Source organism: Vombatus ursinus, unplaced genomic scaffold (genome assembly GCF_900497805.2).
Source record: "Vombatus ursinus unplaced genomic scaffold, bare-nosed wombat genome assembly UNPS02014770.1, whole genome shotgun sequence".
Taxonomy (NCBI): domain Eukaryota; kingdom Metazoa; phylum Chordata; class Mammalia; order Diprotodontia; family Vombatidae; genus Vombatus; species Vombatus ursinus.
In genome coordinates this window covers 40,580,681-40,594,810 of record NW_020954548.1, presented here as the reverse complement: position 1 = coordinate 40,594,810, position 14,130 = coordinate 40,580,681, and the positions used below count along the sequence as shown (strand labels likewise).

The 14,130-nt window shown below is 39.9% G+C and overlaps 1 protein-coding gene across 3 annotated transcripts in view; it reads right to left on the bottom strand.

Annotated features, from left to right (window-relative positions):
- LOC114043711 (GATOR complex protein NPRL3) overlaps positions 1–14,130 on the bottom strand; it is an 80,700-nt gene that overhangs the window by 43,310 nt on the left and 23,260 nt on the right. For 2 of the 3 annotated variants that reach the window (XM_027862815.1, XM_027862816.1), the window contains 2 exons: positions 11,088–11,241; positions 7,372–7,444 (listed from right to left, as the gene is read on the bottom strand). In XM_027862815.1, coding sequence (XP_027718616.1) covers positions 7,372–7,444; positions 11,088–11,241 — 227 coding nt within the window. Of the gene's footprint in view, positions 1–7,371; positions 7,445–11,087; positions 11,242–12,331; positions 12,352–14,130 lie in introns of those variants that run through there. The other variant, XM_027862817.1, reaches the window with a different exon arrangement.

The window sequence follows — 14,130 nt, the reverse complement described above, 5'->3', positions numbered from 1 at the left end:
GACAGAATGAGGTTTGACATCATGGACATGGGGCATGGAAGGAGGTTAGAAGAACCGGGTTTGAGTCTCACCTGTACCACCTACTAGTGACATTAAGTAAGTCACTTCACCTCAGAGAAGCTATTTCCTTAACTGTGAAATAGGCATATTACTTGTCCTACCCTATCTCCCTAAGGAGTTGTGAGAAAAGAACTTTGTAAACTAGGGTCCTACACAAACGTCATTAAGGTTCCTCTGAGGGGAAGGGATATATCAAAGTTTTCTACCTAGTTGCTATTAAATGTCTAATTTGTCTTTTTCCATGTACTCTAGTCATTTCTTCCAAGTAATTTGCACTGTGGCTGCCCCTCCACAAAAAAGATTTTGAACTAGAAGAGAATGGCATACAAATATTGCACTAAAAAGGAATGTACCCTTGAAACTGGAGGCTTTATACTCCATCCAAAACACTGCTGAAACACCAATTAAAGTGTTGCTCCAGACCATAAAAAGAATGGGAAGAATGTAATTTTCAGCTCTCCTCTGGCTACTGAGAAGGTCCTTGAAATCCTTCATAGCAACAAGGTAAACAGCAAAACCTGACACTGAAGGGGTCACAAGGAAGAGGAGAAAGGAGAGGAAAGAAGGAAATTTTTACTTTTTTAACTGTCATTTAAATGCCCATAACCCACTCAGCTGAGCAGGACTTCATAACCTAAATGGTTTTGATCCACAGTGTTTTTCTTTCCATTCACTTTGGTATTAATGGCATTGTTTGAAAAGGCTTTGTGGCTTTGTAGGAAAAAAACTGTTAACTGCATGCCAAAAGCAGGAAGGGCCCCCGTGAAGTTGATCCAAACCTTCAAATAACTATGTAAGCATATTGAAAGCCTTGGCCCATAATGCAGTGACTCTGGATGGTTTGCAGGGAAATTTAGGATCTTCAACAGATGATTTTGCACTTGGATGTGAGGCCCAGAACACTGGTCATCACAACACTATGCTGTCCAATCTGTTTTACATATAAAGATAAACATATACATACATTTACATTCTTTAAGATGAAGCCAGAACTTGTTTAGGAATTTAAAATACCAAACTCATGGTCTAAGGCTAAGCACATGATTTTCTTCTTCTCTTCCCTCTCTCCCTTCTGATTGCCTCTTTACCTCTACCTTGCCATCTTAGAACATAATGTTTGCAAAGCCAGGTTTCTCTGAATACATATGCATTTGCTGCTCAAGGATATTTGGCTCTGATTTTACAAGGATTAAAGAATGGACCATAGTCTAAAGAAGATTCAAAGTCATAAAGTCACAGAAATCCAGAATTTGTGAGGAGCCTGGAGACCATTTGCAGTAAGATCAACCCTTACCTGAACCATAATTCCCTGATAGGGAGTCAATCAGATTCAACTAAACGTCTACCAGAGAAATGGGGCATTCACTGCTTCGCAATCAAGCTCCTTCCATCTAGACAATCAAAAGTTTGAAGGCAGCATGCCAAAGCACAAGATAAAGTTACCCAAGGCTCTGTACATAATGATATTTGAAAACATCCACTGGCTAGCTCAGGTAGAGAGCAGAACTCTTTTTATTTTAAATCTACTGAATCTACCAAGCTTATTAACTTGGAGACTTTCTAAATTGTTTTCCCAAGTGCCTTGGGATCTGTATCATTATTCCCAATTGAAACACAAAGACACTAAGGCCCAAGGTGATGAAGCAATAGTAACAAAGAGGAAATGGATAAGGAGCAATCATTCTTCATCCAGAAATCAATAATAACTTACATTTATATGGCACTTAAAGGTTAATGAAGCAATTCCGGAAGCAGGTAGGTAGTGTAAGTATCATTATCCCTTTCGTGCTCATGAGGGAGCTGAAGCTCAGGGATGTAAGCTGTAAGATGACGTGCTTCCCCTCACCCAGCCAAGTTTAAGAGGGCAACCTCAAATCCAGGTCTTCTGACTCTGAGACCGGTGCTCCTCCCGCAATGCCACACTCGACTCTTCTTTACATGTTAGAAGCAAACCAGGCTTTCTCCGTTGTACTAATGAAATACAGGGCCTCAAAGAATCAATGCCCAAAGAATATTTACCACCAGAGTGGGGAGCAGGGGCAAAAGGAAGCAAGCATTTCCTCCCTAATCCAGCAGCCTCTGCCTTACCCTCTACACCACCCCAGGGAGAACACAAGAGAATCACAACAGAATGCAGAACAGGAAGAAGTGTGGGAGCTTACCCAGTCCAGTCACTTCCATCTCACAGCTGAAGAAACTGGAGAGGCCCAGTAAGCTGAAGTGAGCTGCCCCACAACACCCAGACAGCAGGTGTAATATACCTTTCTAATTACCAGAGATCCCCAATAGAAACTATACCCAAAACAACTTCATTATTATCATGGTCCCTTATTAACAGTTTGAGCTCAGTTCTTCCCTTACAACTCTTAGATTTGATTGGTACTGGGATCCCGAGGGAACTCTGAAACTCAAGACTAGCGCTTCAAAATAGTCATCAAATTGTTGGTGTAGTTTAGGGTCCGTACAGCAAAAACTTTTATGCTTTCAATTTCATTTACTGAGCACTGAGAATATAAACGTGTGCATGTGTTTATTCAAGATAACACACATAAATATACTCATCCAAATGTTTTTATATGTAAAATACATGTGTATATAGACATATAATAGATGATACTACATATTCAGGAGTAGACTGTTGAGGATAGAGCCCTAACACAGAAAAAAGGCAGTTTTGGGGACACAGAGGCCTTTACCTTAATTGGGTAAATTAAAAAAGGTATCACTGCATAGTGGAACAAGCCATGGATTTGGAGTCCTTAGACCCATGTTCAAATCTAGGCTCTGCTACAAATTGCCTATGTGACACCTAGGCAAATCACAGACTGTTCCTGAGCCTCAGTTTCCCTCTCTGTACATAAAGGAGTTGGACTAGATGGTCGGTAAGTTCTCTTCCAGCTCTAAAATTCTTTGGTCCTAAAATTCGTGGTTTAACAGTTTGCAATGAGGCTAGCTAGCTTTTCCCAGGTAGCGAATTTTCGACTGTGAGTTTAAGAAGGCCGCCACTAGATGGAGCTGTGCTACTGTAAGTGCTCAGAGGTCCCTCCAGAAACTCTAAACTTTGGTCACCATCTTGGCCACGCCCTCCACAACACCACAGTTATGTTTACTGTGACCCAACAGAGGAATCCTCCAGGAGGCTTAATCACTTTAATTTTTCCACCATTAATTAGGCGTGAGACACGCTTCCTCAGAAAAAAACAGGAAGTCACCTGGCTTTCTTTTTAATTATTAGTTAACTTGATTTTTAATTAGAACCCAGCTTTAGAGGTGCATAGACTTATAATTGGAAGGCGCATTATAGATCCGCAGGTAAACTAAGGCTGAGAGAAGTAGAGTGGCTGGCCTGAGGACCCAAAGGTGGGAGGGAGCAGAGCCCTCCTCTGCCACACGTGCTCCCTTGGTGAGACCCAGATGACCCCACACTTCTGCCTGTTGAGAGTCATTGGCTGCCCCTTCCTTCCTCCTCACTTCCCAAGGCTCTCCAGGCTTGCAGGATCTCACTGAATGAATGAATAAATACACGCATGCATGTAAAAAGCATTTATTAAGCACTTGCTATGTTCCAGGTATTCCTGTGAATGTTAGGGATAAGAAGGCAAAGGGGGCAGCTAGGTGGCATAGTGGATAGAATGTCAGACCTGTAGTCAGGACCTGAGTTCAAATCTGGTCTCAGATACTTCCTAGCTGTGTGACCCTGGGCAAGTCACTTTACCTCTGCATGCCTCAGTTTCCTCATCTGTAAAATGGGGGTGATAATAACACTTACCTTCCAGGATTATTGTGAGGATCAAAAGTACCTGGTACACAGTAGGCACTATATAAATAAGGAAAGAATTCCAAAGCAAGAAAATCTCTACTATGTTATGCTGTGGCCTGGGAGCACAAATGGTCCAGTAATAAAGACAACTTCCATGTGTTGGAATTTTTCCCTTCTTTCAGCTCAGTTGAGCTGCCCCCTCCCCTGGGAAACTCTCCCTGATCTGTCTCCACTCCACTGCTGGAAGTTTTCTATTTCTCTTCTAATCTCTCATAGCATGTTTTCACTAAATCCTTCCTCTGCACTGATCATATTCTAATTTATTACAATTTTTCTCTGTGTTCTTTGAGGCCAGGGTCTTCCAAGTCTTCCCCCGGTGACAAACACTTAGTTTGTACCAAATACTGAGCTGAATCAAACATGAAATGCAAACTGTCCTAAAGGCTCAATTGCACTAACGGCTTTTCAGAAGCTCACTGTTCAGGAGCAATTCCTACTAGGAGGGGTCAAAAATCTTCCAATTATAACAATCATCTGTGGGACCTGAAATCAAAGTATATAGAGAGTTTCATCCAGTTTAATTAGACTAATCTCCCACATCAACAAACACATCAAGGATGGAGAAAGCTCCTTTGTTTCAGGTCGCCACGTTCAACAGAGTGGTCACTTAGAACTTCTTCCAGGAACAAGGAGGCCCATGGAGAGGTCAAGTGCCTGCAGCACTAGGGGGGAATCAGACACTCCAGGGTCTTCTCCTGACTCCACCATTATTGTTTGATTTGGAGCAAGTTAGTTTTCTCTTGTCTGTAAACAAGAGATAATAATATCTCTCTGTCCCTTCCCTCTCTGAGAAGACATGAGGATGAATAAGGTATTTAGGGAACACCCTATGTTCCCCAGAAGGCATCAGAAAAATACCAGCTGTCATCAGTCCTCCTCTGAAATCCTTCTGCATTTATTTTATTTCCAAAGGATCGTAGGATCAAGAGCTATAAGAAAAAGTAAGGGGTACATGGAGAAATGACTTAATGCATAGGACCAAGAGCCATTTCTCTGCAGATAAGTGGTCAAAGGATATGAACAAATAGTTTTCAGGAGAACTACAAATATCAACAATTATGTAAAAAGTGCCAGGTCACTAATAAGAGAAATGCAAATTAATCTACTCTGAGGTTTCATCTCCTTAAGTTTCTTAAGGACAAGGATTTTTTTGATTTTGTCTTTGTATCCCTACTGCCTGAAACAAAGTGAGCACTTAATAAATCCTTTCTGGTTTATTATTAAATTTGGCAAAAATAATAAAAGAAATAATCAGTGTTGGAGGAAGTCAGGCACATTAACCCACTGCTAGTAGAATTGTGCAAGAAGTATAACAACAAAATTTTAGTTCATAACCTTTGGTTTGGGCAACATGCTCCTGGGCATAAATCCCATAAGGCCAATGACATAAACAAAGGCTCCATGTATATCAAAATATCCATAGCCACATTTTTTGTTGTAGTAAAAAAAAATGAAGCAAAATGGAAGCCCATCAATTGGGGAGTAGCTAAGTAGACTGTATTAAATAGATGAAACAGAATATTGGGCAGCAAGACACAATGAATATGAGGAATTCAGAGAAACATAGGAATATGTTTATGAACTAATGCACAGAAAAGAACCTGGAAAACAATATGAACAACTATAAGCCTAAAACAACATTAAAAGGCAGATTAATTGTAATGACCTTATTAATTTCAATGAACTTAGATTAACCTCAATGACAAATCTTGGTTCTGGAGAACAGAAAATAAAATAAATTCACTCCTCTCAGTAGAGGGGTGAGGGATCACAGGCTGGGAATGCTGTATATGCTCTCAAAGCTAGTTGTAAGTCAGTTTTGCATTACTGTTTTTTCTTCTTATAAGGCAATATTCCTAAGAGGTAGGTAATAATGGTGGAAAGATATATCAGCAAATAACTGTGGTATAAAACACAAAAGATAACAACAAATTTTTTTTTAAAGTAAGGGTTGGCAGAACAAAGAAGAGCTCAATACATACTGGTGCTTTTATGGTCCTGTATCTGCACCCAGGTACTAAACTAACAGTGACCTTAGAGTTTATTTGCTCCAGTTGCCCAGTTCATCAGCTGCTGTGGTTGCCAGGATACTATGAGGTCACCTGCTAATGACATTCAAAGCTGCTGCTGTGGGCCCACCCTCTGAAACTAATGGCAGAAGCAGGGAAAACCACAGCTGCTGTCCAGGGTGTGTACTGGTGGCCTCAATGCATCTCAACATAGGAAATGATGACCTCATCTCAATTCACAGTTCTCATCTGCAAAATGGGAACATTACTACTACATCACAGGGTTACTGCAATGCTCAAATTAGATAATAAATATGAAAGGGTTTGTAAACTGTAAATCTCTTCACAAATATTTGTAATAAGAATACAACAATCACTGACAGCTTCACTAGGACCTCCATACACTCTATATTCAAATAGTAATACTTATTGAACACCTTCCTTCTAATATCTTTAAAATACTGTACAGATATTTCCCCATCCACATAAAGCTTAATTACCTCTTTACAACAGAAAGGAAAACTAAAAGACTATTTTACGCATCCTGCTGTGCAGGAAAAGTCTTGGCTACCAAGATTAGCCCTCCTGAGGATATGCTGATGACAAAGTAGTACAACATAATCTTATTCTAATCTACCTCCAAAATTCATGAGAAATTTCTGAGACAACTAAATTAAAACAGAATCATGGATTAACAGAGCTGAAAGTGACCTTAGAAGTCATTTAGAACAACTGTCTCGGGGGCAGCTAGGTGGCGCAGTGGAGACAGCACCGGCCCTGAAGTCAGGAGGACCTGAGTTCAAATCCGGCCTCAGACCAAACACTTGACACTTACTAGCTGTGTGACCCTAGGCAAGTCACTTAACCTCAACTGCCTAAAAACAAAACAAAACAAAAACAAACAAAAAAAAGAACAACTGTCTCATCTTATAGCATTGGAAACTGAGGACCAGTGAGGTTAAATTATATTCTTAAGGTCACATCACTACATAAGAGCAGAACAAGGATTAGAACCTAGGTTTCCTGACTCCTTTTCCATTGTACCATGCTGTCAGAATCACAGTAGAATGGTGGCACATTTGGAAAGGATTTTATAGAATACCTAAGCCAAACCTTTCATTTCACAGAAGAGTAACACAACAAGAGGGGAAGCATCCTTTAAGGCTACACTACAGGTCAGTAGCAGAACTAAAATTAGAATCTGGGTCTTCCTACTCTTTCTACCATTTAGTCAAGTGGCACTTGTTAAGCAACATGCTTAACGGCACCAATGGAGCCCAACACCACACCATGTCTCTACAAGATCACTAGTTATTGCATAACGATGAAGAGTGACTCTCTAGCAGAGACATATACAACGGTAGCTACTTAAATGAGGACGACAAAAGGTCAAATAACAAGCAAGACAGACAATGGTGACTAATTTGCAGAGACAATAGTTCAATTATGCTTTTTTCAAGTTGGTTGAGGAATATTGCTTACCTGTCATAAGCTTCCTTGAGGTCTCTGGCCAACTTACACTTGGGAAGAATGTGATGAAATGGAGACTGTGGACCTTCAATTAAAACAAGTAAATGAGTAAAGTTTTCAGGGTAAAACAATCTTTATAAAAACAGAATAGGAATACTTTTTTTTTTTTTAGGCAACTGGGGTTAAGTGACTTGCCGAGGGTCACATGGCTAGTAAGTGTCAAGTGTTTGGTCTGAGGCCGAATTTGAACTCAGGTCCTCCTGACTCCAGGGCCAGTACTCTATCCACTGTGCCACCTAGCTGCCCCAGAATAGGAATACTTTTAAAAGAGAATTTTGATATTTGTATCCTTAACTCTCATTTATTTATGATCATGGGATTACAGATTTTAGAAGTGGAAGGGATCTAAGCATTTATTCTCTATTCCAACGGCCTCCTTTATGGATGAAAACTGAAACAGAGGCCCAGAGAGATGAAGTAATTCACTCTTGTGCCACAAAATTAAGAAGTGGCAGAGCCTGGATTAAACCCAAGTTTCTTTGACTCCGAATCCAGGACACTTTCCATTGTCCCACAATAAAAGACTTTTTAAAACAATTTCTTTTAATAATAAAATAAAATAAAAAAGAAATCTTCTCTACTGATCTCTGTGATCACTTTGAACCCTGAGTTACACAGAGATTAGAGTACATCTGACCAACATTTATGAGTATTCTGTATGGAAGACATGCAGTTTAAGCCCCGTAGCTGACCAATGCCACATAAATGAGGCAAATCACCAGAAGGCGTATGACATAAAACAAAACAGGGGAAGCACACTACAGTCAATCAGACTCCCACATGCCAGCAGGGAATCAATCTGGCTTCTTTCTAGCTACCTACTTTGCTACCTTTCCTGGATACTTTTTCTTGATAAAGGGTTTGAGACCTTCAGAAAAGAGAGGGCTGCTGTGCAGACTGGCATAGCCAGGGGTACCTAGGTGAGGTACTGCAGTGAGGCTTTAGCAGTACTGTCCAGTCCATTTAAAACAATACCCCTGATGGAAGATGACAAAGACGATTTCACAGAAAGTGAGCACTAGAAGAGACAGCAGCATACCGACTACTTTAGAACCTTCGAGATCACCTAGTTCAAGATCCTCAAATTTAAAGGAAGAAACTGAAGCCTAGAAAGAGGAGTGACTTATCACTCTCATTGTAACAAAATATACCTGAGCATCCCAAGTTGGTGGGAAATAGAGCAAATAAAATGGTGCCTCAACTTTTTTTTTCCATTAATGTTATGACTAAGTATAATTATGTAGATACATGAAGCAAAAAAAAGTAATGCCACGGCCTTCATTATTAAGATACCGAATATAAACATGGATTTTAGCTTGAATGATTTATTTGCATATGGAGGCTGGGGAGAGAGGTTTAAAAATCTTATTTATAAATCTTATAAACAGCAGAAGAGCACTGGGATTGGAGTCAGAAGACTTGGGTTCGAATCCAAGCTTAACTTCATACTAGCTAGATGACTACAGGCAAGTCAGTCCATCTCTATGAACCTCAGTTTCCTCATCTGTAATAGGCTTAATAACACTGTTACTATCTTACCTGACTCATGTGAACAAAGTACTTGCTAAAGTGTAAAAAACTACAGACAGATAAACTATTATTATTAAAGAACTCAAATGGAATTTTCAAATAAATGGAAATGAGTAATGAAATCACTGGAGTATTTCACAGAGTATAAAATAATAATTTGATATTTCACATTTCCTAGGCTTTCTAGGTGCCTTCGGGTAGGATTATAGCTTAGGTGAAGGCAGAAACCGAAAGAAACTTTAAATCTGGAGCAGATACACAAATGTGGGACTTGGTCCCAGTTTTGAACTCTTCTTTTTATGAAAATTTACTCTGATCCAAATATGTGAAGGCAGTGTGCATCAGCATGAAAGCACTGTTATCTGGAGTTAGATGATTTGCATGCAGATCCTGCATCTGCCATTCACAAACTATGTGATCCTGAGCAAGACACTTCACTCCTCTGGGTCCCAGACTTCCTCATCGAGAAAACAAAGGGGTTGCCTTGGAGGAGCCCCAAGGCCCCTTCCACCTCTAAATCTATGATCACAAAATGTGGCCTTGAGACAGTTTGGATCGAGTTGGTCTGAGATGTCCAAGATCCACATCTTCACGCAAAACAGCAATAAGGCTCCAGGCACGTAGTCACTTAGCCTAGCAACCAAAGCCCTCCACATACTGACTCCACTCTGATGCTTGCACTTGGCCTCACAGCCATCTCCTCTGTGTGCTTTTCTGTCCTGCTTCTTCTCAGGACACGTGGGACTCATCTTCTCCATCTCTGCTTGCGGACACCCCTCCAGACTTCCAGGCTCAGCTCAGGGGTCACCCAGTCCTCAGTCCTACCCATTACAGGAAAGATTTTCCCTTCCTTTAATCTCATAACTCTCTGAACTCTTCTCATATACTTAGTATCTTCTATTCTGTATCATGTTTATCCATATATATGTCTTCTCTCTCCTAATTACACCATAAACTCAGCAAGGACAGGGATTCCTTCTTTTTGGTCTCTATATGTTTCTCCAGAAATCTGGAAATCCCAATGCAATGCACAAAGGAAGATGCTTAATGTTTATGGAATGAATAATGTTATAAAACATTGCTCTTAGTAAATATGCCTTAAAAAAACCAGTTAGGTTTTCTTTATCTTCTTTATTAAGAGTTTTGCTCTAATGTAAGGTTTGACTCACTGGCACGTTGACTCTGGATTCGAATTCTGTCTTCTTTTCAAGCAACTACAGTAAAAGGTCTGGCTTAAGAGATTTAATGGCAATGAAGTAGTTCCAAATATCCCCCTCCCCTCCTCCCACCAAAGTTCTTTTCTTTAGTCACTCTCCTCCAACATGAGAGAACCATCAAGCATTATAGCTTGACAGCCTGAGAGATTCACACCTTCACTTCAAGATGAGCCCTATATGACTGGGTAGTTTCATGAAAAAGAAAGTTGTACAACTAAGAGGCAACATGGGGTGACAGAAAGAATACTGGTCTTAGAGTCAAAGGCCTGTGTTGGAGGTCTGTCTCCACCACTGCTGGGTCATAGGACCTTTGGGGCAAGTCCTTAGGTCTCTAAGCTTCATTTTCTTCAGCTATAAAATGGGGTAACAGTAATTATATTAATAACTTCCTCTACAGGTGTATTATAAGGACTGACTGAGGTAAGTATATACAAACCATTATGTAAATGTGAGTTAATTATTATAAGAATAGCAAATTATATTTATGGCCCCAAGCCAATATTTGAATGATCTCCAAATAAGAAAAAACTTTAAGTTAAAAAGTTCCCTGCTATTATCAACAGAATTAATGTGCTAACACAGTCAGGGTTTAATCTACTTAGACTCATAGAATATCAGTTAGAAGGGACCTAAGAGATCAAAGAGAGGAAATTAGAGTCCAAAAAAAATTATGTGACTTGTCCACGGTCACACAGCTAGAAAGAGGCAAAGCTTAGACTTCAACCTAGGTCTAAACTCCAAGTCTAGTGATTTTCCCCCCATACCACATTGCCTCTCATTTTAGGGAATATTTAATTGAACCACTAAAAACCAATCCATCACACACAGCTGACCTGCTCCTCTACCTGAGACTTGTCTTCTACTTAAGAATTTCCTATCAGGGCTGCTAGGACTGGGAAGGGCAGTGAGCCCCACACTCACTGTCAGACATGGCAGACACTTCATCCTGAATGGCTAAGATCAGCTTGGCCTCTCTGGTCAGGTACTGGCAGCGCCTCTCTTCATGCTGCAGCACAATGGCAATTCGACGTGACAGGTTATGCAGGCAGTTTATCACAGAAGGATCCGCATTGGCCTGGAAGGTAAAAAAGTCACTGAATGCGAATTCTGTATACACATTACAACTATAAATGTAATGTGTATGTGTCATACATGTATAGGAACATATATGTAAGTGTGTGCTGCCTTAAGCTGCATCCTAACTGGAGTCTAGTGCTCAGTTCCAGGCACTATATTATGAGAAACATTGACAAGCTGGAGCACGTACAGAGGAGGGCAGCCTGGCTGGCGAGGGGACTTAAACTCATGCAAAATGATATGAAAGAATTTGTGGAGAAGTACGATATTAATCCTAAAGCAGACATAAGGGAAGCATGACTGAGACCTCCAAATATTCCAAGAGTTCTCATGTGGGAAAGGGTCTATTTATTTTGTTTTGACCTAGGAATAAGGAAGGGAGGAACTAGATGCAGTGGAAGGGCTACACAGGGCCAGATCTAGCTCAATATAAGGAGGAAGTTTCTAACTACTAGAGCTGCCTCAAAATGGAACGGGTTTCCTTGGGAAGTCATGAACTGTCTATCACTGGAAATCTTCAAAGGGAGGCTGGCTAATCATTTGTGAGGGATATTACAGAGTATTTGTGCTTCAATTACGGGTTGGAGATGATGGCCTCTAAGGTCCCTTTTAACCTCTAAGCTTCTATGTACAGCTGCCTGTGTGGGAAACTCTCTATACAATAGAAAATAATTACAAAATTACAATTCAGCCTCTTTATGATGCTGGCATAAAGAAAAAAATGCTGAAAGAGGCCTAATTACTTCTTATGCTACAGTTTTTATTTTATGTAGTTATGATTGGAGGATATAATTTGACCTACGAATCCATACAATGAGAGGATATGTTATAAAAGGGATGTATTGTGTAACTGAATAGAAATTTTCCTTAAATGTTAATTTTTAATATTTTGCTTTTTCCATTAAAAGATGTAATAGAGCTGACCTTACCCTGGCTCAACCCAATTTTACCAAGACATAATATGCCAACATGGTTTAGGACTATACCACATTTCCCACTGCGGCATGAGAAACAGCTATGGTATAGTGGAAAGGGCCCTGGATTTAGACTCTGAAGAGCTAGGTCCAAGTCCTAACTCTGCTACTTACTAGATGTGCGACCTGGAGTAAGTCCCTTCACTTCTGAGCCTCAGTGTTCTCATCTGTAAAATGGAGGAAATGATGCTTGTACTACACCACAAGGTGTTGTGAAGATAAAATGAGATCATCTATACAAAGTGCTTGGTAAACCATAAAGCTCTACATATATGTCCACTATTATTAATATCATTGTTATTTCTCATGTGTAATCCCTGTGTATATTTTGCTTTTAAATGGTGGATTACAGGTATCTCTCAGTACTAAGAGGTATTAGTACAATCTATTTGCTTTCACTCATGAAAACCTGAAAACTATCAGCCATGTACATGCTAGGGTGGGTCATCTGCCCCAGGTCAGACAGGGTGGAGACAGCAGCTGTTAGATGTTTGTGGAGATGCTTAAAGGACCATCAGGCTCTAGAGTTAACAGATAAATGAGCAAACCATGACTTCGGCTTTCTGAAGGCCAAGAGTACCTGCTGAGTCACTGAGGGTTGGGGAGTGTCGGGGGGAGAAGAGGGAGGATGGATCCTGCTGATTGTAACATCTGGGGCCTTCTTTGCTCTACAACAGTTGTTCACTACTGTTTATCTGTCACTAGTGGCCACATGTAATCCCCAAGCACAGTAAATCCTTCTAACCAAATATTAATACAATGAACCCAGCCATTTCCTTCCTTCACAGGAAGTTATTTTCTTATATAACTTTAGGGACATCAGTGCTCCCAAACAGCATCAACTCAATTATAAAAACAGAGAACTATCGGGTTTATGACATTTCAAAATCTCAAAGGAAATAAACATTACAAATTAGTCAACAGGAAAATTGTCAAGAATTACAAACAGGCACAGCAATTCATCCCCAAAAGGCATCATTACAGAGCACTCCATGACCACTAGGTCTAGTTCAACATGCAACAGACATTATTTACCAATAATTTGCTATGCAGCTGGGGTAACTGCCAAAATTAAACCCTATTTTAGCAACTTTCTTCCCCATTTTATATGAATTAGCTCAAATAGTATCTGTTCTTTAGTTTATGGAACTGAGAAGATAAGAACTTGAAAGATAAATCCAGTAGCCTCAAAATAAAATTAATATTTGGAAGAATCTAGAAAAAATACCATAGCTAGTAAACCTGCACAGGAGAAAGTGTACCTCTCATTTTTCCCTTTGAATAATATACAAGTAACAACAATACATTTCTGTAGCACTTTTAAGGATTACAAAGAGCTTTTCTCACAAAAAATCTTATGAAGAGGGTAGTGCAAACATAATCGACCACATCTGACAAATAAGGATGAGGAACCAACCAAAAACATCAGTAGTAGACAGACAGGAAGAGAACTGAGAGAATAGTGAGAGAGTATCAAGAAGGAGAGAATGTTACAGTCATGAAGGATGAAGCCTGAGAAAAGAACAATAGAGAACTTGAAAAGGCCAGTTTCAACAGAGTGAGAATGGATAGAAGCCAGAGAGTAAAAAAGTGAAGGTAATGATACTACGCTTTAATAGAAAGAGCACTGGACTTAGAGACAGGAGGCCTGAGCTTGAAGGTGAGCTGTGTGTAACATGCATTGGCTAGCTACATGACAAATCAATTAATCCTGTTAACTCAGTTTCCTCAACTGTAAAATGGACATGATAACATTTATACTATCAATCTCATAGTATTGTTGTAAGGAAAGTGGTCTGTAGACTTTAAACTGCTACAGAAATGAGAAACTTATCAGTAAAGGTTGACTGTCTACCTCACAGGTGCTGGAAGGGGCATCAAATTAAACAGAATTGCACATTTCCTATTCATTT